Source organism: Dioscorea cayenensis, chromosome 4 (assembly GCF_009730915.1).
Source record: "Dioscorea cayenensis subsp. rotundata cultivar TDr96_F1 chromosome 4, TDr96_F1_v2_PseudoChromosome.rev07_lg8_w22 25.fasta, whole genome shotgun sequence".
Lineage (NCBI taxonomy): Eukaryota > Viridiplantae > Streptophyta > Magnoliopsida > Dioscoreales > Dioscoreaceae > Dioscorea > Dioscorea cayenensis.
In genome coordinates, this window is record NC_052474.1 from 7,016,762 (window position 1) to 7,038,788 (window position 22,027).

Genomic DNA, 22,027 nt, shown 5'->3' on the forward strand with positions numbered 1-22,027 from the left:
CTCCATCTCCCCTTCCACACGGGACGTCGTCGCTGAGGGCGTACGAATCCTAGTGGAAATTATTTTAGGCCCCGTTTGGTTGTGTCCAATTTTATTAACTTGATGTAATGAAGAATAATCTAATATAATCCAACATTCATTGTATTGACCTGCACATATGTCCAGTTTTATTAATTTATTACAATTGTATACAAGACTAATTTGATGTAATCCAATATTTATTTTATTCAATTACAATCCAATCCAAAATTTTTGATGAAATACACTTGTGTAGACTAACTTGATGTAATACAACTTACATATTCAATTATAACAATTATAATACAACATCAAAACATTTCCCAAAAATAAAAAGAAGGAACAGAAGTCAAAAATCTCATTGATGTATTATATCAGCAGGTCTGCATATATCATTCTGCATACATTTCAAACTCCAAAAAATTGGCAAAAGCCAAGTGACATCCAAACACAATAGCTGTGTTAAACAATATCAAAATTACACAGCAAACAGTATTGAATGACACGATCCATTAAAAAAAACAAACAAACAAAATTCCAAACACAAATCACTGCAAAGTAGATCACTGGTGAGGATCATGTCTTTTGCTTGCTTGTTCTGCATAGCTTTGTTGTGTTGACAACTCCATTTGCTCAATTGGTATAGAACTTGAACTTCAATATGTGTACTCTGTTCAGTTGCCCTCCAATCTCTCCTTGCCTACTAATTACAAACCAAAGAGCAAAAGTTAGTAAATGTAGAACTTTTCATAATTGGTAATTAAGTGGAAATAATGGACAATTCTATTACCATCAGCTCAGAAGCAGTAATGAAGGATGAACCATGTGGTACTTCCCTCCCAACTATAACTCCACCACTATGACCTCCCTTAAACCATATATATTTCACCAAACAAGGAAGTTAATCAAGCTTTGCAATATTTTATTAACACAAGACAAACAAGAAAATGAGAAGTGTCACTTACTCTAAAGATATTTAATTTCCCTTGAAGAGCAATGGTTGTCCCTTTTTTCCTTATTGGTGCAGCATCTGTCCTTTTGCCCTTTCTTGTCATGGACCTGCTTTGCCTTATTGATGGCTCTGCATCACACGATGGTGTTGATTCAGGAAGTGTGCCATCAGATGCCACCTACATGAGCACAAAAGAAAAATTTAATCATAAAAACCTAAACAATTAGTAAGCAAGTACAGAACAAGATCTTGACATTTTCTTGGGCGACACGCCCTATTGTGGCCTTCAGCATGACATATCTTGCACCTCATACTCCTACCAACCCTAGAAATTTTCATAGTGTTTTTCTTCTTCCCTTCTAATGGTTCTCTTCTTCTCTTTTTGGCAGGTCTACCAGGCATTCTCCTAGTAATTGGTGGCAGCAATGCTCCTTTTTCACTTGTAGGTCGAGTGTCTACCTCTCAATGGTTTTAACATTAAAGCGATATGCGAGTTAAATATGTGTCTTTGTTAAACCACTCGAGACAAAATAATTAATTGGAGTGCGCTTACAAAAAGAGCTACTGCAATGGCATGCTGGCATGGCATGCCACTTTTATCCCATTTTCCACAGCTACATGTATGGCTTGCAAGCTTAACAACAAACCCCTGCCTTACATGCTGTACAGGGTCATCATAATACACCTCATGACATGCTCCTCCATTCCAGTCAACCTGCGATTTTCCACTCTACAACTTTTCCTTTTCAAGTTTGCTAAGTATGTTAGGTCCACACTCAAATTTCCATTTCATAGCATAAGATCTCTTACTGACTATCATGTTCATAATATAGTGTCTTATGTCTTCAAGTAAAGAAATTATTGACTTTGCTTCGGCTTCAAGAAGAACCCCATTGAAAGTCTACGCACATATTGTTATCTACAACTTCACATTTCACCATATCATTGAAGTAAGCTTGGCACCAACCTTTAATTGGCCATTTCTCCAATAATTCACTCACAGCCATTTCTCCCCCATTCAAATTCCTCATCATTTGAAGTTGTTTATCCACATCAGGCTGATTGGTTGCCTGGCGATCATCAAAAGTGCATTTGCGGGTTCTTTACTTTGGAACTTCTTCCCCATCTTGCATAAATGTGTCTAGCACACATTCTATGCTCAATAAAGGGTAGAAGCTCATTCACTGCATGAATGAGACCCTAGAAGAAAAAGTGATGACAAAATTAAATTAAGTTAAGTTATGTTGACAACTATAATATTAAAGTGGATTTAATACAAACCTTACGCATGTCAGCTAACCAAAAGACCATCCAAGCCCTTCTCCCATACAAAGATCATTCTTAAGGTGCTCAATAAACCATGACTGACTCTCCGTTGTTTCTTTCTCCACTATTGCCCATGCTATAGGAAACATTTGGTTGTTTCCATCTCTTCCAAGCTACTGACAAACAAGCTGGCCTTTTTAACAATCCCTTCAAAAAAACATCCATCAAGTCCTATCAATCTCCTCGACCCAGTAAAAACCCATCCCACGATAGCGACTATGCAAATGTACATTTTCTAAAATACAGGGACACTCATTCGATTTTTTCCTTTCGGAAACAATTGTCACGATGTCTACCTCTATTTGTATTTTTTTAGCTCCAATGCATAATTGTTCAATATTTTTGAAGTCTTCCCTAAATTGATTTTTCAATTTTTAATGACCAACCCTCCGGCATTTCTTATCACTTTATTAGTTACAAAGACCCCTAGCTCTCTCCCGACCCGATTAGCCTTCAATTGGCTTGTCTTGATGAATGGAAACCCACTTATTATGTCACCAAATCTTTTTAGCAATAATATGAGTCGTCACTCTTTTTGTTTCTAGTAGTTTTCAATAGGCATGTGTGTTACGCAACATAGTGTTTCACAACAAATTCTTTCTTCCCATCTGCACCAAGAACATAAAATTAACCATTTACAACCTTCCGACTTGCATTTTGCCCTCAAACCTTTGCATCGAATCATTCTTCACATATTTAAATTCAAACCCTTTCCTTGTGGAGAACTCAACCAACTCATTCTTGAATTGTTTCAAATATGTAAAACTCGGGGTTCAAGCGAAATTCGACCATTGGAAGATTAGGATTATACCTTTTTCCTATTGGATTGATATCTTCTTGCATCATCCCGCCTCGGATCCCTGCACTTGTATCTTCATAACTCTCGAGGGTCATCGACTCAAAATACTCATCATTATACCCGAAAATTTTCCAAGTAGGATCAAACTCTTTTTCTTTATTTGTTGTAGGTGTGGCAGATCTTACCCAGTCATCATCTCCACCCTCACTCATCATCAACTCTCTCTTATAGTGTTCTTTTCATCTTGACATATTTGGTGACATTTTCACTACTTTGATTCCTTTCCTCATCCTCATCTAAATTGTCACAGTCAAATTGGGCATCTACCAATCTCTCCTCATCATCAGTTTTTTCTCCATCCGAGCAGCCCATTTTTCACTACTAGTACTAGTATCACCCTCCCTGCACATTCTCTAACCTCGACGGTGGCACCAGTCTTACGACATCTTCTAGTTCAACAACATTATCCACATTGTCTTGGATATCTCCTAAGTCAAATGAACACTCCACATTGTCCTCGCATGCTATCTAATTCCACACCTCCTTTAATACTATCATGCACATCATCTTCATTGTTTTTCCACACCTCCTTCATTGCCCATCTCTTTATCTAATTCCATAACTTCAACTAACTCCACATATAGATAAAGCATCACATAAGTATTGCATAACATCACTTTTAGGATTTCATAAAACCAAAAATAATTGAGGGTTATATGGCATTCTAAAATAATATTGAATTTAGTTTTAGTTGAGGATCATAACAAGACAACTTAGTTTAAGTTTTTAAACATATGAGTTTTTAAACATATGAATATTTAAAAAAAATATATGAAGCTTCTATCCCTTCATAATTGTGAAGGCAAGGCACTCAATTGACCAATTCAATAAAAATTTCCCAATAGCATGACTTCAAAGCGTGTCTTACCTTAGGCCTGATAAAGAAGACAGTACCCTGAATCCCTCAAAGAATCTCCCCAACTGAAAACATAAGCCACTAGTAAGGATAAATGGCAAGAAGAAAATTAATATGCCACATCTTAAACCATCTATTCATTCACACAACATGCAAGGATTAGAGATTTACAAACACATGCACACAATCAACATGATTGTAGTGGAAGGATTGGAATGGGAACTCTTAAAGAATGAAACAATTAAACAATTGAATCCCCTTAAACTATCTATTCATCAAGATTGAGTGGAACAAATAGATTAGGGCAGATCCAAAATGAATCTCTATCATCTAATTCCACACATCACAACATTACTCCCACTCACAACAACGCTAATTTAGTTGTATTAAACCTATTAAAGCATAAGCAAGAACTTACCGTGAGGATGAAGAAGATTGACTTCAATGATAGGGTTGAGGATGTCAGACGGGGGCCTGAACTAATATCCAGCAGGATGAGGTCGCTCGGCTGACGACATCGGTGTGGGAATGGGATATGGAGGGTGAGATAGCCAGAGGAATGTCGGAGATTGCTAGGAGGGCAGTGCTAGTGAAGAAAAAGGGGGGTAAATGTTAAGGATCCAGGATCCAGGGTGAGGATCCGCTGACGACGTCGGTGTGGGAGGGGGAGATGGAGGTTGAGATAGCTGGAGGATCGTCGGCTTGGGTGGGAAGATGGAGGTTGAGATAGCCGGAGGATCGTCGAAGATGAGTGAGAGGATAGGGCTCGGGAAGAAGAAGGGTTTTATTTTTTAAGTTTCGGATCCAGGATTGAGGATCCGATAACATATATGAATATTACTTTTCCAATTTTTTAATCTTTAATCTATTATAAAAAGCCACGTCAGATGGCATCAATTAAATTTGTATAAAACAAAGCCACGTGTAGGCCACATCAGCCGTTTTAGATGGCAAACTGGACGTCCGTTTTCGTCTGGATTTAAAAGTCACATTTTAACAAGTAAAGGGACTATAAAGGCACCGAAAATAGTAGAGGGACTAAAAGGTAACTTTTTGAAAAGTACAGGGACTATACGGAGGTTTAAACTATATATATATATATAAATTTGTAATTTAAATTATTTACAATTTTGCCATTTTTATAAATTATCTCATTAAATTTCGTTTTGTTTAAACATTTGTAGTATTTTGTTTTTGTAAATTTTGTTTTGTTGGTTTGTTGAGCTTTATTTTGAATGATTTTTATGTTTATCATGTGTGTTAGTGTGTATTAGTATTAGATTTTTTTTAAAAAAAATTAAACAAACCTTATAGGTATATGGGGATCCCCGCAGGGACAGATCCCCGCGGGGATGGGATTCCCTGTCCCCGACTCTCGCGGGGACGGGGTCGGGGACGGGGAGACCCCTCCCCATCCCGCCCCATTACTAGCCCTACACCGTCCTAGATTGATTAGAAAATTCCTCTTGATATTTTGTATTGATTAATTAATAACTTTTTTTATCTATAATTTTCTCACATCAAATCAATATTTTAATTTTTATAATACGAAACCAAAATTAATTGTGTGTGTGAGAATTCTTTCACATTTTTTTTCTGTGATTATAATCAAATTAATATTTTAATTTTTTATAGTAAGAAACGAAAATTGTGTGTGCGTGAGAATTCCTTCTCATTTTTCTTTTCTGTAATTATTGTCGCCATTAAATCAATATATTAATTGTTATACTCTCAAAAGTGTCTCAATGTACCCTTCATTTTGTTTTACTCTTATTATTATTATTTTCTTTTTGTTTGGGGACGTATTCTCTGTCTTATTGTTTTTAAAATATTTCTTTATCTCTTTTATTTATTTTATTATTTATAATTTGAGAAAATTTTATTAATGGGTATGAGCCTAGAATAGTTTAATGGTTAAGAAGTTGGGATTAAAAATAATTAGTAGTTAGTATAGAATAGTTTAATAGTTAAAATATTACAAAGGAAGCATGCGCCATTACCTATTTAGCAAAATTGTAATCCTACCTAATTTAATTCATTTTTCTATATGTATATAGCCCAAGAAGAGGGGGTAAATTTTATTATATTTGAAACATGAGTTACACACTCAAATTACAAGTGTTTAATATCACCATCCAATCATGGTTTAAATTTTCATACTTGTAAATTTTTAAACATTAAAAATTGCAAAAAGTATAGATTCGATTATTTTTAAACAAATTATATAGAATAGTTTGATAGTTAACATATTATGATATGATTTGAATCCAAAGAATATGACTAAAATGGTTTATAGACCAGTGGTATTGACTCAATTCGAAAAATAAATGTAAATAAATGTGAGATAAGTAAGAAGTCTTAAGTTTAAATTTAACTAGATACAGTAATAATAATGGGTCATCAGTTATTAGTGTGTATTTACTATTTAAATTTTGATTTTCTGACCTATGTGCACACCGTTAATGTAAACGGTGCTTTTCGCTTTCATTTAAAATGAATTAGATTGACTCGTACAGATAGAAGTCTTCTCTTCCAAAACCTTTTCAAAAGGGTGGGAAATTACTTCTCCTCATAATGACACATTTTTTCGAGACTTTAAAATTCAATATATAAAGATTCAATTTTGCCAGTTCATCAATTGATAACAAGGATGCTTTGGACAAATTGACGATCGGTCAATCAATCAGGACACTCATCTTTTGTAATTAAATTTTGAAGTATTTTTTGAATTAATAATTATTCCAAACTATTTGAGTACGTTTGAATTTTGTGATCTTCTTTCTTTGATTAAATAAAACGGATAATTTTGAACATCTTCAATTTGCAACCCAATGAAGCAGTTGTTGGAAGAGCACAATTTTCAATATCATAACAATAAAATAAAAATAAACAATTTTCAATTTTCAATCATGTGATCTTCTGTTCATAACATTCTGGCTTATGTTCAACATTTGATCAAGAGATATAATCTACATAACAAACAAAAAGGAAAAAATCTAGCAATAAAATGCATCATCTCATCTACAAATGCATAAGAAAGCCCTTGAAAGAAGGATTTCTTTCAACTTCAACCATCTTTCTCTTTCAGAAATTGCAGGTCCTTCAACTGCTGGAGGTCCTTCAGTTGTCGTTCTAGAGCTTCTTTCGATGACGGCTTTGGCTCAACATAAATTATCCTCTTGCCTTCAGCTAATTCCATTGCCGTGGTCCGGACTATTCGGTCAATCTCGGATTTTCCTACTGAAGGAAAGACAGCATTTAGCATGCTGCAGAGCAATCTCGCATCTTCGTCTTCAATGGGATCTTTACCAAAGCAACAAACATATATAGCATCAAGAGCTTTCTCTACTCTAATCTTCATGGGAACTTCTGGGGTTGCAGCTTTGGTCTTTGCTCGCCTCTGCATTAAAATGTAGGAAGTATTGAGCGACAATCAGTGAAAAGAGAGTAATTGAAAAGGCTGAAATGAAGCAAAGAAAAATTCACTTATTTTTTCATTTTACATAAAAAATATAAGAAAATATTTAATTCTGCTCTATTTTATATCAGTCTATCAGATGAGACATAGTTACAGAAGCAGACCAGAGTACAACCACAACAAACAGAGATGCAGAAACACACGCAAAAAAAAAAAGGGCACAGTGAAATAAATTAGTCATTGGAAGCTGAAAGAACAAAGTGGATCTTGTATTTCCTACTGGTTCACCAGTCATCCCTTTTGCTCTATTGTTTTATTTCTCAAAAGATTTTATCATGGGTTAGTTGCATGTTGGGCCTCTGATTTCTTGTGCGTTACTAACTTGATTTGTTGTATGCAAGGTAATAGCTACAACAAAAATCAGCAGATTTAATCAGCTTTAGTGAATGTAAACCAATAAATTTTAAATGTCATTTTCCATTGAGGAGAAAACTGCCACCCTCAGCACAAGCAGCTACTTTAATTGATAAATTTTAGAGAAAACTAGGTTTCTGTTATGATCAAAATAATATTGATATTAAAAACATCAAGAGCACAGGCATAACCATGATAAGAACGGTGAACAATTGCAAGAACACCGATAACCTGTTTTGCGGCATTCATAATTGCGAGGAAGTTCTGCTCTTCATATTCAATGTCATTGGAAATTCGAAGCCTGGCCACACCTTCCAGTATCTCTTCGGATTTCAATAGACCAGCACCAATGGCAGCTAACCAACAGCAGAGAAGAACATACAACGGATCTCCTGCCTAACAGAAAAGAAGAAAGCTCAATTCAACTACCCTAGAAACAACATAAGATGGTCATTTTTTTATGTTAACATTTGGGAAATCATCACAAACTTAAAAGCTGGTTGTTTTTGATGCTCATCTTGAGTTTCCATTTGTCGACAATCACTGCATTCTTAGTAACAGATGAACAAGTGATTAAGAGAGCTAGGTTACAATGTTCATTGGACACTCTAAGAGAAATGAATAAAGCTGCAAATGAGGAGATGGTCTGATATTATCCTTTATTTTTAAAACCCCTCTTCTTTCTTCTTTTTATTTCCCTTGATCCAAACATACCATACCCTGGTAAAGCCACACAAGGGAATTCACCACCCATTCTCCTATTTCAAATAGGCAATTCTACAATGTGGCTACCTCCTCTATCTACATGTAATCCATAAGACATAGTCCATTATTGCAAATTTTCATAAGACAAAGGAATTCATAAGACATAGTCCATTATTGCAAATTTTCAGTTCTTCAATCAATGACAAGATATTTAGTTGTTTGCATGCACTAATTTATACAATACTTGAACATGGATTCGTAGACTTATTTTATTTCTAAGGTTGTGAACAAACTAACTCCTTATTTATATTCCCTTAATCCAAATAATAAATTGCACAAAGGACACCATAACAAATACCCATCCAAATTTTAAAAGCTATAATATTTGGCTCTTTGACCGGTTGTACGACTATTTAGATTATGCAATACTTGAATGTAGATTCCAAACTGACTAACTTTTTTATTTTAAATTCTGTAGGCAAACCACCACTTCCTTTATCTTCCTTAAATCCAAAAACACACAAAAGAAGCTTAAAAAGGAAATCAATACTATGAATTCTACTACTTCAAATTGTGTCAATGATGCAATGTCCCATTGACCATGGACAGGATTACCACTTGTACACATGTACTATTAACACAGATTCTAGACTGTCATTTTTTCTTTTTTCTTTTTCTTTTTTCTTAGTCTATGATTTTGGGCATCCCACCACCTTCTTATCTTCATTTAATCCAAATACACACAAAAAGAAATAGCACATTCAAACTCATAATGCATACTCTATTATTACAAATTTTCAATAATACAATGTATCATTGATCTTAAAAAAGATAACAAACTGTGCATATAAATTATCAAACAAAACTTGAATATGGATTCCAAAGTACAAGAAGCTGTACAAAAAGGTTACTAATGAATATCCTAGAATTTCCCAAATTTTCAACTCTACAAAACCCCCTCATCTGATAAAAAGATCATTATCTGCATGCTTGAATTACAACAGTACTTGAAATTGAATCCAGGTATCCATTTTTTTATCTTTCATTTCTGAGATTGTGCACAAAGAAATTCACTTGGCACAGTCTACTATTACACAATGCAATGAATTATCAAGTAAAAGAAAGTAAATCAGATTCCTTCCTAAACCCTAATCTCAATGGAACTAAACCAATGTTTATAAAAAGACAACGGCTTTCAAGAATGGTGGAATGAAGTGCTGCTTTGCGACGCCATTTCATTGATTCAATCACTGAAAAAACGAAGTAATTCGAAGAGAAAGAGAGGAAAAAAGACGAACCCGGCCACGGCGATCCTGAAACTCATAGAAGGCTCGTGAATCGCTGATGCCGCAGTTCTTGCCGACGCGACGGCGGAACTCAGCGAAGTCGATGATGTCGCCGCCGATGCCGCCCTCGTCGTTGAAGATCCTGGCAAAGAGTCCGACCAAGGGGAGCGATCCGATGACCTTTCCGGCGATGCTAGCTGCGGAGTTGGGATCCCTCTCCATGTAGCAGACTATCCGAGACCTAACAGGGCGACATGAGGAGGTCTTGGAAGAGCTGGAGGATATAAGGCGTAGCTTGGTGGATTGCAGGAAGGAAGAGGCGGAGGTGGCCGTGATGCTCGCCATTCGAGGGCGGTGGTGAGGTTCTCACTCAGTGCAGCATCGCCATGGCGTTATCCTTCTCCAATGTCAGATAGCAACACTCTCGGTAACATTACCGCTAGAAATTATATATGTAATTTTGCAAACACACCCTAAAAAATTTTATAATTTTGTCAACGCGAATGTAACGTATATAAATATGAGCTTGTGTCATCTACGTACATTTATAAATTTAAAATCAATGAAAAATACACAAACACCATTAGATTAACCGCATGGACTTTGAGGTTTAATCTTGAATTCTCTTTACTAAAACTAAAATTATTCAGTATTTTGTGCAACCTTATTAAGATTGCACAGTATGAGTTCACAAAATGGCAAGATGCACACACAAAGGTAAAATTTCTTTAGTAGAAGTCTCAAAGAACAGCCTGTCAAACTTATAACATGTATAGATTTCCCTGTACAAATACCCTAACAAAATTTTCTCACACAAAAAATATCAGAAATCATGAACAGCTGATACAACCCAGTATTATTTACTGCATAATTCCGCATCTTCTAATTAAACAATTTCAGGGTTATTTCTGTACATAACTCCGGCCGGAGACATTTATGGAGTGAAGTTACTTGAATCGAATTCAGGATCAATCCAACATAATTGATTCCACAACATCAGGTTCAGGATCATCTTTTTCTTCGCAATTTGCAGAACAGCCAGAAGATGACGGTAATTGATCTTCTTCATTGTCAAGCCTAGCACTCTCAAATTCTTCTAAAAGAAGTGCTCTAATTCTGTTTCTCAAGTTGGAGGCCTCTTGAGGCTGAAACCACTTGTTACCAAACTACCAAAACAATAAGGCAGAAAGAAATTCATCAGATAAATGAAGCAAAATTTTAATGGCTTGTGAAGTACTTGGTGTTTTTGGTTGCCAAACCATGTTTAGGTCTTTTGCTCGGATCCTTTCAGGTGCTTCTCTAATAAACCTCTCCATGTAGTAAAGCACAAATACACCACAATCATACTCATTCTTTTGCTGAGGAACCTGGGTAAGATAGATTGCACATACAAGTAGTTCATTATCAGGGTATGAGGAAAATCAGGAAATGGAATACAAATTGTATAGGATCAGATAATATCATTTTGTATTCATTCTTTCACTCTTTCACAAGTCAAATAATTCATTCGTAAATTAAGATTTGAGAGCTAATACCTTAATCTTTTTCTTCTCAATCCAGTCAGGAAGGCATCGCCATATACCTCTCGAGAAAGGAATATCAAGAGGGGCAGCACTTTGATTCACAAAATTCCATTCATCTATTAAATAGCTGCCATGCACAAAATCATCACAGAGTCAGTGTATACTGAACCCAAGAAAAGTCTTATAATAAGAGACTACTGCTCCATTTGAATAGGGCTTTTGACAAAAATGCTTATGTTATTCAAAGGTGCTTCTATTGAATGCTTTTTAAGTGCTTCTATGCCTAGAAGCACCAAATTACAAGCTTCTAAGGACAAACTAGAAAATAAGCACTTGTTGAAAAACAAATATGCCTGTTTGGCTGTTTTCCCCAGAAGTGCTTATTTCATAAAATTAAGCACTTTCTTTTCTTGGTGAGAAATGTGGACAAGCCACAAATCAAACCCTTGACCTCTGATAAAGGAAAGAAATGAAATACCAACTCTCTTATTGTAGGGTGGTAGAAAAAAGTCAATCCAAAAGGCTCGTACAATCTGCTAGAAGTTAAAGTTCTGCGTTCTCCTGTGCCATCATGCAAGAGCTTACAGCATACAGAGTGTGATATTTCGCATAATAATGTCTGTACATGCATTTCTGATAAATGGCTAATGCCTTCTATACTTTTAGCAATAAATAGATATCATAAATTATGACTTCAAATTGAAACAAACTGCAAGAATTGGTAACAATTCATATACATTTATTAGCAATTACTGATCAAACTTCAATCAAGAAAAAGTGTGTATTAAGCTAAATAAAATATAAAATAACAGTAACAGATTAATATTGAATACAACATAGCTAGAATAGATAATGACTTACAAAGCGGCCAAAACAAATTTTCATGTGTTCTTCAAATACATGCTGTCTCATTATTTTTTTAATATACCTAAAATGGATACCGTAGATAATGATATTCAAATTGAAACTACTACAAGATAATTCATCCAAAATAACACCAATTATTGGTTGAACTATAATGAACCAAACTGTGTTTTAATGTTTTAAGTTTTAAAAAGAAAAGAAAGAAAAGATGTAAAATGACAGTAGCAGCCCACTCTCAAATGCAACATACCTATCAACAATGTCAAAAATTGGATGGCTACTGTGAATACCAAGTGAATCCAAATGAAGTATGATAGGACCTGATTCATCTTCCTTCGCTGGGATACAGATTATAACCAAGCTCCAGTGTGAACTGATATATGAATAATTATGAACAATTATAAGGTTCAGAAGCTTAAGGATATACAAAAATCTAAAAAAAAGGCAGCAAAAGCATTTTCAGGGTATAGAGATTATTTCAAGTAGAGCTTACCGATAACAGGGATTGATTCTGTAAAACAAGATTTATTAGGCTAGATACATGTTAAAGCAGAGGACTGAACAAATTTTTAGACATACATCACACTCCAAGTTATACTATCTACTGCTTGCCACTTATCAAATGACTATTACTACATAGCACATACCATCTGCCAAACTCTACATGTTCATTCAATGGAGAAAAATTATTAATTCTTTTGCCAAAGATTTAGTGCAAGATGAGTAATGGATATGGTAAGCATGGAATGATACCCTATGGTTTGCCAAATGTTTCCATCATATAATACAATATAAGAAGAAACTTACTGTCCATGAATTGGCAAAAAGATGTAAGATTTTTGAAAGATATTTACACCTTTCCACCATCGCCTCAACTTCAAAAAGCTTGCACCCTTATCACCCTATAATACAAATTCAAGTCAAGCATGTACTCAAACATATATAAACTCAATTACTGGAATGAAATGCATAGAACGATTATAAAGGAAGACCCTGGTTGTCCCAAATTTTGTCTAGTAAGCAAAGATAATATAATGAAATAGAAACCAAAGTCTCAAGTAAAAGGCTTTATGAAAATTTTGTCCAATTCATCTGTGTACTCTAAGCAGCTGCAAACCTATAATCCAGCCAAAAATTCAAGGACATCAGCAATGCTTAAGTTGTCAAATATTATGTCTAGTATGCTATCCTACCTCACATTCAAAAGTAACCACCAAATTGTTGCCTTCAAGCAGAGTAACAAATCTCCTTTATGACATAACAATTTAAAAAAAACATCATCTAAGATTCTTAATTATAACCCTTAGTTAATGCAAAACCTGACACTGAAAAATTAAAAGAAACAGAATTCGAGAGTATCAAATGTTCATTTTTCTAAAAGAATAAAGAAAATTTCTTCAAAAGATCTAAAAACTAGTTGGATTTCCTTCATGTAGAAACTGCAGTTTGAGAGGGAGCAAAAGTAGGCTGTCTACAGTAACTACAAAACCAAATAATAACAACAATAATAAGTCTAGCCCTTTCATTACCTCTAGTGGTAGCATGGTTAAAAAGAAAAGAACAAAAGCAATAAAGACTTAACTATGTTTAAGCTGAATAAACCAATAGGATGCTAAACAACAAGAAGCAACATGAGCAGCTTCTAAAACCAAAAATATCATACATTGTGGTTCTGCAGTAAATAGCAAGTAAGAGTGTGCAGCATTTAAGCAAAATACAAGCTCGAAGTCAATAACAATTCCAACATATACTGCATTTTCTCATGGGAGGCATTTGAGCAGTTCCTGACTTATAATTGTTACCCTTAGAGATGAAATAGTTCTTTGCATTAAGCTTATCATCTACTAAAATCAAGTCTCGAGGAATCCAGAGGTTGTTCAAGCTTGTCATGAGCTTCAATGTGAAATGTCAATGCTTGACATGGCCTTCTTGTTCAGCTGCAAGGACCAGTCTTAACCAAAGCAGCCTTTCCCATAATGTCCATGAATATAGGATTTTTATGAGGTTAGCAAACTGCAAAAGTCCAATGTCTGATCTCAAAGATGTTTATCCTTTTTATAGAGTATTTGTCTTAGGAGTATAGTCCTCATGTCATATTATCAGAAATAAAGATTAGAAAACAAATATGCCTAAATGGAATTCGTTTACAGATTATATTCTTAAATATATTAAATTCAATCTGATATCATACAAATGGATTCACAATAGCATACCTCACAAAAGTGTGCTTCCTTAAGTTTTTCATAAAAATATGTGTTGAAAATATAATACTTGTCCCTTGCTCTACTGATTGAAGAAAGTGATCTTTGTAGATACCTGCAAAATTAACCTGAACTATTGGAAAAACTACAGTGTAATTTACACAAAGTCCATGTGAAAGTTAATAAGCACCTCTCAAGAACACATCTTCAGGTAATGCATGCATACACGTCTGTATGCATATGGTATAATAATGATGGATGATAAATGATATTGGTAGTTCAGATAAAGAAAGCATGTAGATTGTACATACAGATGAGTAATTTTCATAGCTAATGACTAAACAAAATTTGTAAGCATATCAGCAACTCATCATGTCTAATAAACTTGGATGTGCAATCCCTATTGTGATACACTTTTCATATATGTGGACAGTGCACCAAGAGGGATGGTAAGTGATATAGGAAGCTCATACAAAGAAAGCATATTCATTGCAACATATCGATGGCATATTGACAACTGATCATGACATACAAAGAATGCACACTAATTGTCAATGTTGATAACAATGCCTCTCACTCAATTTATGACAATTATTAGAGGAAATTTACAAACCATTTCAACAGCCAATTCCTTCAAGAAACTCAAATGCCCAATCTATTTTCAAAAGTCCACATAACAACATAAGCAACAGCAAAGCCTCAATTAATTAGACAAATCACAAGATACTCTTCTGCTCCATCCATATATACCCCATTGCCAATGCTATATCTTTGCCCCTTCAATCACTCCTTTTCATCCCCAATGTATGAAACCTACTCTGTATAGCATATGTAAAAAATCTTTTGCTAAAAATCCCATGAAATGGACCTCAACGATATATGGTGAGACTTCAAAGGCAACCCAAACTTCATGCCTTGCATTCTCATCATGATCGAAATAAAAAGAAATAATGCAAGATAGGCTAACACCTAGGTTTTCTAAGCAATTACACCTAGAGAATCTAGGAAACCACACTCACAAGAAAAGGCAATTACACCTCGAAACAAAGCATTAAGCCAAAAGAAAAAAAAACAAAACAAAACAAAAACTAAGAATAATTTACACAGCTTGTATGATGGGCTTATATGGTTGAAACTTGAAAGAAAATGATAAGCAACATCTGAACATGAATAAACTGTAAATTAACTTGAAAGAGGTGATCAACAATAAATGAAATGAAGACTTACTGAATGTAAAAATTCATTATTGTAGAGGTTAAGTACGATCCAGGATCTAGGCATTTTATATCTGAGTAGGAAAGCTCAACAGATTCCGGGTCATCCCTGGCCACAGAAAAGAATGTAAGAGTTCAAATCCAAATTTGGACCAATTTCTTTTAATGGAAAAAAAAATGGCGCACCTAGAGGGGTAGTAAACTTTGGCCTCCCTCCTGAAAATGAATAACATTAGCCATCACACAGAACAATTTTTGGCAAGAAAAATAATACAAAATTTAAGATGATTGTAAGGGTTCCATTTACCATTCGTGAAACATAGTCTCATTCACTGGTTGTGTAGAATGTGCCTCTTCGTCCAAAATAACAAAATCTTTTACCTGCCTTAATTTCATGAATATCAAGTCAGTCTAATCATGGCAACCTTTTAGATCTTGCCTTTTCTTAGAAGCAGGGGCTAAGTACCCTTCCAGTTAATTATAGAAGGCAGCTAATTTTACTCTCATTTTAACATTCAGAACCACATTTATATAAGATTAAAGATCAGGATATGTCATGTAAAGTCAGTTCAAAAAAATATATATATATACAATTAAGAGTATCACGGTCTAGCAATTACAATGACAATTTATGTTAATTAACACTAGAACCTTAGCACTAATCATTGAGATCACTTAGTACATAATTTGAAGGCATATAAACAAAGGAAAACAATGCCATTTTAATTTAATTTTAGTGAAGATGGCAAACTTTAAGAACAGAACAACAAAAGCTTGATCCTAAGAGATTGGTTCATAAGTTGTGTTATTTACTGATTCCAAGTCTAATAATAACATATTATAGTCTGAATTCAATTCACCATATATGATTGTGTCACCATGCTGTTGAAGCGTTATGTTCTCAGATGCTTGCCAGTTAATTTACAGCAAGTATAAACTAATGACCAAAAGAATATGAATAAACTTTCTGTACCAAAAGTGTAAAAACAAAAACTGTAAAACCAAAGGGGCATCTTTGTTGGCTTCAAGAAATTTAATTTCCAGACCGGAAACTAAGTCATGAGTAGCAAGTTGCATTTGAAAGAAACCAATTAACACAAAGACATCACATTAGCAACAACAACCAAAAAAACAAAAACAAACAAACAAACAAACAAAAGAAAAGCACTGTATCATGAGAAAAATTGCAAAACCAGTATAAAAGAGGAAAGAATCAGTACAAGGAAGGGAAATGAGTAAGTTCAGTTGTCACATACATCAAATTTGATTTTGTAATTGAAGTAGTGAATGAATATGAATATGAACATGGACAATAACAACATATATTATCCAGCCACACTGATTAAAATATCACATACAGAACAATTAAAGTTCGAACTAGTAGATGTAAAATTCCTAGAAAACGTTAACTAAATCATCAAGACATACCTCCTTAAAATTCGACCAGAAAATTTTCTCTTTTCATATAATGAACTGTTAGATGATCCACTATCTGTCTGACCACCATTTGAAAACCTGTCTTTCTTTACACCAAGCAAGAAACGGAAAGGCAATCCTCTGAAAGACGTTTTAGCTGGCTGAGAAGAGAATACATCACTATGTCTGAATTTATTCGCTTTATGTTGTTCTATCCCTAAACTTTTTTGCTTATGTTGACCAATAAAACTCAGCTCCTCATTAAATGCAGTGCACGCCTGATTATAGATAATGAAAATGCATTTACAAAAAACACAAGAAATTCATGAAAAATCAAGGTTCTGACAAAGAAAAGCATACATGTAATACTAACCTTGTCTTCCAATTTCTTAGAAAAATGAAACACAGATGAAGATTTTGTCTTTGATGACATACGACTGTAATCTAGATTACTAATCACATCTGCAAGCAAAGAAAACTTAATCATTTAAAATATATTAGAATGGGTAGAAAAGTATCTATGATCACTTCTTACAATATGGAAACCGGAAACAAGTAAACACACACACACACACAATTACTTCATAATAAACAAATAAAGCATGTCTTCTTTTTCAATACTTCATTATTTTGTTATAATCTTCTAATCTTCTAACTTCACACAAAAAAAAGACACGATTTATGCTAAACCTTTTACAAACGATATGTCCTTCGATTTCCCATCAATCTAACTGTTAAAATTAGATATATTTATCCCATAAGATCATTCCACAAGCTTCAAAACTCACCAGTTGAAGATTTGATCTTCAATTGAGTTGTCCTTCCTCTCGCTTCAGAATCCTATTAGAAACAAACCAAATAACTCAAAAAACCCTTCACAAAAGGCCAAACTTTCCCATCTCTTCACAAAAACAAAGTTACAAAGATAAACTATCCCAATTTTTTTTTTTTCTTTTATAATTAACATCCAAAACTACAGATCAATCAAATGCTCACCTTCTGCTTCCTCAAAAGATTTCTTCGACGGAACTCTTCTTCGAATTGGGAGAGATTTGAATGGAGTTTGGCGCCATTATCCTGCAGTCTCTTAAGGATGAAACCACCATCAAGGAGTTCATGAAGCCTGCGGATCTTCGTCTCAAGGTCATGATCGGAGAGCTCGTTCACCGGAAAAGCTTCACTTGGCGCCGGCTCATCGGAGGTCACGACCTCTAACTCCGGCGGTGGTGCGGCTCCGCGGCGAAATATAGCGTCCCAGTCTAGGCGGAGTGGCATGTTTTTCATCGGGCTCTCTCCTCGTCGTGTTTTTGGGGATGGCCCACATCGTGACTTATAATATCTTTTTTATTTATTTTAAAAAATCATATATATATATATATAATTATATAATGTTTTAATATAAAGACGCGTACACTAACAAATTTGTTTTCGTTTTATTACTGAAAACAAGAGTGAGACAGTAAAAAAATTTTGAGCTCATGATTTATCAAAAATAATAATGATAATAAATCATTAGTCATGGGTGTTGACTAATAGTCCAAATTCTTCATCCTTATTAAAAATTGTGCCGATTAGACAATTAGTTATTAATCTGTGCGCAAACTTTATATATAGGGTTTATCATTTTTTGTTAAAAAAAATTAATATTGGATTGCTATGATTTATCCAACTTTGATGAGTTCATTCAAATCTCGATTTTTAAATTAATATAGGGTTTATCGTTTTAAAAAAAAATTAATATTGGATTGTTATGGTTTTCTTTTTCCCCTATGAGCGGTTCTTTTTTTTTGTTCCTTCCACTTCTAGTGGACTTTTATATTCTAGTGTGTGTTGCTTGGATTTTGTTGGGCTTTTTTGGTCATTTTACTACTTGTTTATAGTTTTCTTAGTTTGCATTTCAGTTCTATACTATTCTGTTTATTTTAATAATTTATAGTTTATCTATTTTATAAAAAAAATTAAATATCTAGATTTGGAGGATCGATTTAAAATAATAATAATAAATAAAATAGGTAATATACATGGTTGGGTTGAGTCACAAGTAATATGGATCATTCTAATGACTTTCGGGCTTTTAGCCTAGAAAGTAGAAACCATACAGCAACTGTTTCTTAACATCTGGAAAATTTCAGGTGAGTTTAGTTTAACAATAACACAAACACTTTGTGTATGTCATGCTGATGTTTTGAATAATTTTGACAACCCAAATCAAGTTTAGTGGTAATTCTTCCCCAATCCTCAGTGCAAAATCCTCATGCAATTTAATCTTTAAAATCTCTTTTTCAAATAAATAATTTTTTTTTACAATCACTTGATTATTTAGCTGCAAGTCATCAAAATAATGGGTGTGCGGAATTGAATTCCGTGCAAGAAAAATTTATCTAATACTCTCTTCGTTAATATTTACTCCACTTGTCTCATTGTGAAACTTTTCTTTGTTTTTTTTTATTTATCTATTTAAAAATTTTGTGCAATATTAAATATAACTTTTTTTCAAATTTATTTTTAATGTTTAATATACTTCTGCAACTTTCGACAAATTATATTCAACTATATATTTTTCAAAGTATATTTTAAATGAAGGTAATATTGAAAAATTAATATATTTTTTATAAATTTTAAGTTACTAACTTCAGCCAATTTTTCTTAATAGGTGAGAATTAAGTTGAATTGATAAGCAAAAAGGAACTTGAGGGAGTATTTGTATGTTCATCTTAGTTTTGGCAAGGAGCCATGTTTTGGTAATATCATGTTTAGTAATTTTACCCATATTTTATTTTTTAATTGTCGACTTTACTTAATTCACATCAATTAAAAAAATTGGTTAAAGTTAGTTAGCTACCTAAATTTTATAAAAAAAAATTATTTACTTTCCAAAACTACCCCTATTGAAAACTCCATTAAAACTACCCCTATTTTATTTTTTACTAATTAATTCAGTAGTTTTGTAAACATGTTTCACATTAAATGATTTATTTGTTGGGAATATAAAATATATTTTAAAATAATATTGGAAATGTGTTTCTACTATTGAAAAACTGAAAATATTTATTTGGAAATAGACAAATAGTTGATTGTAATTATTGAAAAAAAAAGAACGTAAAAGAGCTCTAAAATGTGACAACTAAAATAGAACGGAGGAAGTATTATTTTAATGAAATCGTAGTTTATCAACTTAAAAAAAAAACCTCTTGGTTTACCCATTTTAATAACCAAAAAATTCTCTTTTATTTTATTTTTATTTATTTATTAAAAAAAAATTGGGTAAATTAGATAAGGAAAAGCAACATAACATGCATAGGCCAAAGAAATAACCTAAAAAACCAACATTAAAACAAGACCAGACTGAAGCGAACCCAATCATCAGGGTGATACACTTCACTACAACAACCACACAACAACAAAAGCTGTTTTATTTTGTAATCTATGTTTATTTCCATTGCTTAAATAAATGAAAATTAAATATATAGGGAGAGTGGTCGTCCATGGAGGATGGAGCATGGATTAAGACACTTGCTCGGCCCCAACAACCATTGCTTGCTAAAAGTCTCTTATCAATTTTATATCATCTCATCAATACTATGATTATGATTTATTTTACCTGTAGTAAATTATCCATAGTTTGTACAAAATAAATAACTTCAAACAAAGATTTTGAAAATTATGTATAATATTCTTCTTTTCTGTAAATTATTTATTGCCTAACCCTCGTTTACCTTCCACTGTTAACAAGTTTCTAATGAGTAAATAAACCGATCATTTTAAACCACCATCTAATTCATTTACATTTGCCTTTTATACCAACATCCAAATCACAACTTCAACAAGTAAATGAGTTCAAGGAAGCTGAATTTTAATATATATATATTGACAAATGCAAGGAGTGCAAAACTGTCAAGGGCATGTGTACAAAAAAATCAATACACCGAAGAATTTATAGTCTAACAAAATTGGCCCTATATGAACGGCGCTGATATGAGATATCAAAAGTTTTAGAGTCTAAGTCTAGTAATAACAATTCTCTGGTTGTGGGCGTAGGCTTGCAACCGGCACTTCATCATTGGGTGAGAGCACACGAGCTGAATGTTTAATTTCAATACGTACACTCCTAGTAATGCTTGTCATATATTTCAAAAAAATAAAATCAACCCTTTTTACAAAAGAGCTAGTGTTGCTTGGGTATTAAACTTTTCAACAATTTTAATCAAAATTTTCATGATAAAGTGTTAGATTGGAGTATTTGACTTACTCAAAATGATTATATTTTTAATGGTCTTTCATCGCCTCCTACTATAACTATCACTAAGATTAATCATTTGTTCCTATTTTGGCTCTCTGCAGTGCCCGAGGCTAGAAAAAAGAAGCTAGACGACTTCATCCCTAGTGTTCGTCATAGCCTGACCTTGTTGGAGACTTACTCGGATGTGGCGGGCGTGTCTAATGGAGATAAGGAGATTTTGAGTTTTTGACTCAACTGGAGGATTAGCTTTACATCTCCACTACTTGATTTCTTGCAGGGCGGGAGATGTTTTCGTCATCGTTTTTTTAGCTTTTCTATTTATGTTTATATGGTCGGATCATTTTTAGTGGATCTATTTGAATTTTTACTTTTCTTAAATGGAAGTGGTTTATTCTTTTTTTTATCCAATTCGCAAGGGTAATATGTATCATATTAATCAAATGAAGCTTTATATGATTTACTATGGTGTAAACTAAGCATTGAGCCATTCAATCACCTCGGAAAGTGAGAAATCTTAAACAAAAAACATCAAGCATTCCATTAAACCATTAATCACCACCGGTTTATACTCAACAAAAGAGAGAGCAAATGTGCAATTCAATTAAGCATACCCTTACCCTTACCCTTTAATGAATTATAATCACCAACTTAATCTAGTTTTGCCTCACCAAACAGAGACAAAAGGAGCACTTTGAAAGAACCTTGTTCCATTAAGCAATAAATAAAGTCATTAAT

General features: G+C 33.6%; 2 protein-coding genes across 3 annotated transcripts; both read right to left on the bottom strand.

The window, feature by feature from the left end:
• Positions 1-6,880: 6,880 nt before the first annotated feature.
• LOC120259503 (photosystem I assembly factor PSA3, chloroplastic) lies at positions 6,881-10,259 on the bottom strand. Its single transcript, XM_039267118.1, has 3 exons — positions 9,847-10,259; positions 8,075-8,239; positions 6,881-7,411 (listed from the first exon to the last, which is right to left on the bottom strand). The coding sequence occupies exons 1-3, from the start codon at positions 10,177-10,179 to the stop codon at positions 7,079-7,081; spliced, it is 831 nt and encodes a 276-aa protein (XP_039123052.1). The 5' UTR covers positions 10,180-10,259; the 3' UTR covers positions 6,881-7,078.
• A 279-nt stretch (positions 10,260-10,538) lies between these two features.
• LOC120259057 (ubiquitin-like-specific protease 1D) lies at positions 10,539-18,345 on the bottom strand. Of its 2 annotated transcripts, none has more exons than XM_039266591.1 (13): positions 18,049-18,345; positions 17,841-17,892; positions 17,426-17,514; positions 17,065-17,213; positions 15,944-16,021; positions 15,823-15,852; positions 15,650-15,745; positions 14,435-14,537; positions 13,029-13,123; positions 12,472-12,594; positions 11,370-11,484; positions 11,094-11,201; positions 10,539-11,000 (listed from the first exon to the last, which is right to left on the bottom strand). In XM_039266591.1, the coding sequence occupies exons 1-13, from the start codon at positions 18,334-18,336 to the stop codon at positions 10,803-10,805; spliced, it is 1,524 nt and encodes a 507-aa protein (XP_039122525.1). In that variant the 5' UTR covers positions 18,337-18,345; the 3' UTR covers positions 10,539-10,802. The 2 variants fall into 2 exon arrangements, with proteins under 2 accessions (XP_039122525.1, XP_039122524.1); XM_039266590.1 differs by having other exon boundaries at positions 17,065-17,330.
• Between the last annotated feature and the right edge of the window lie 3,682 nt (positions 18,346-22,027).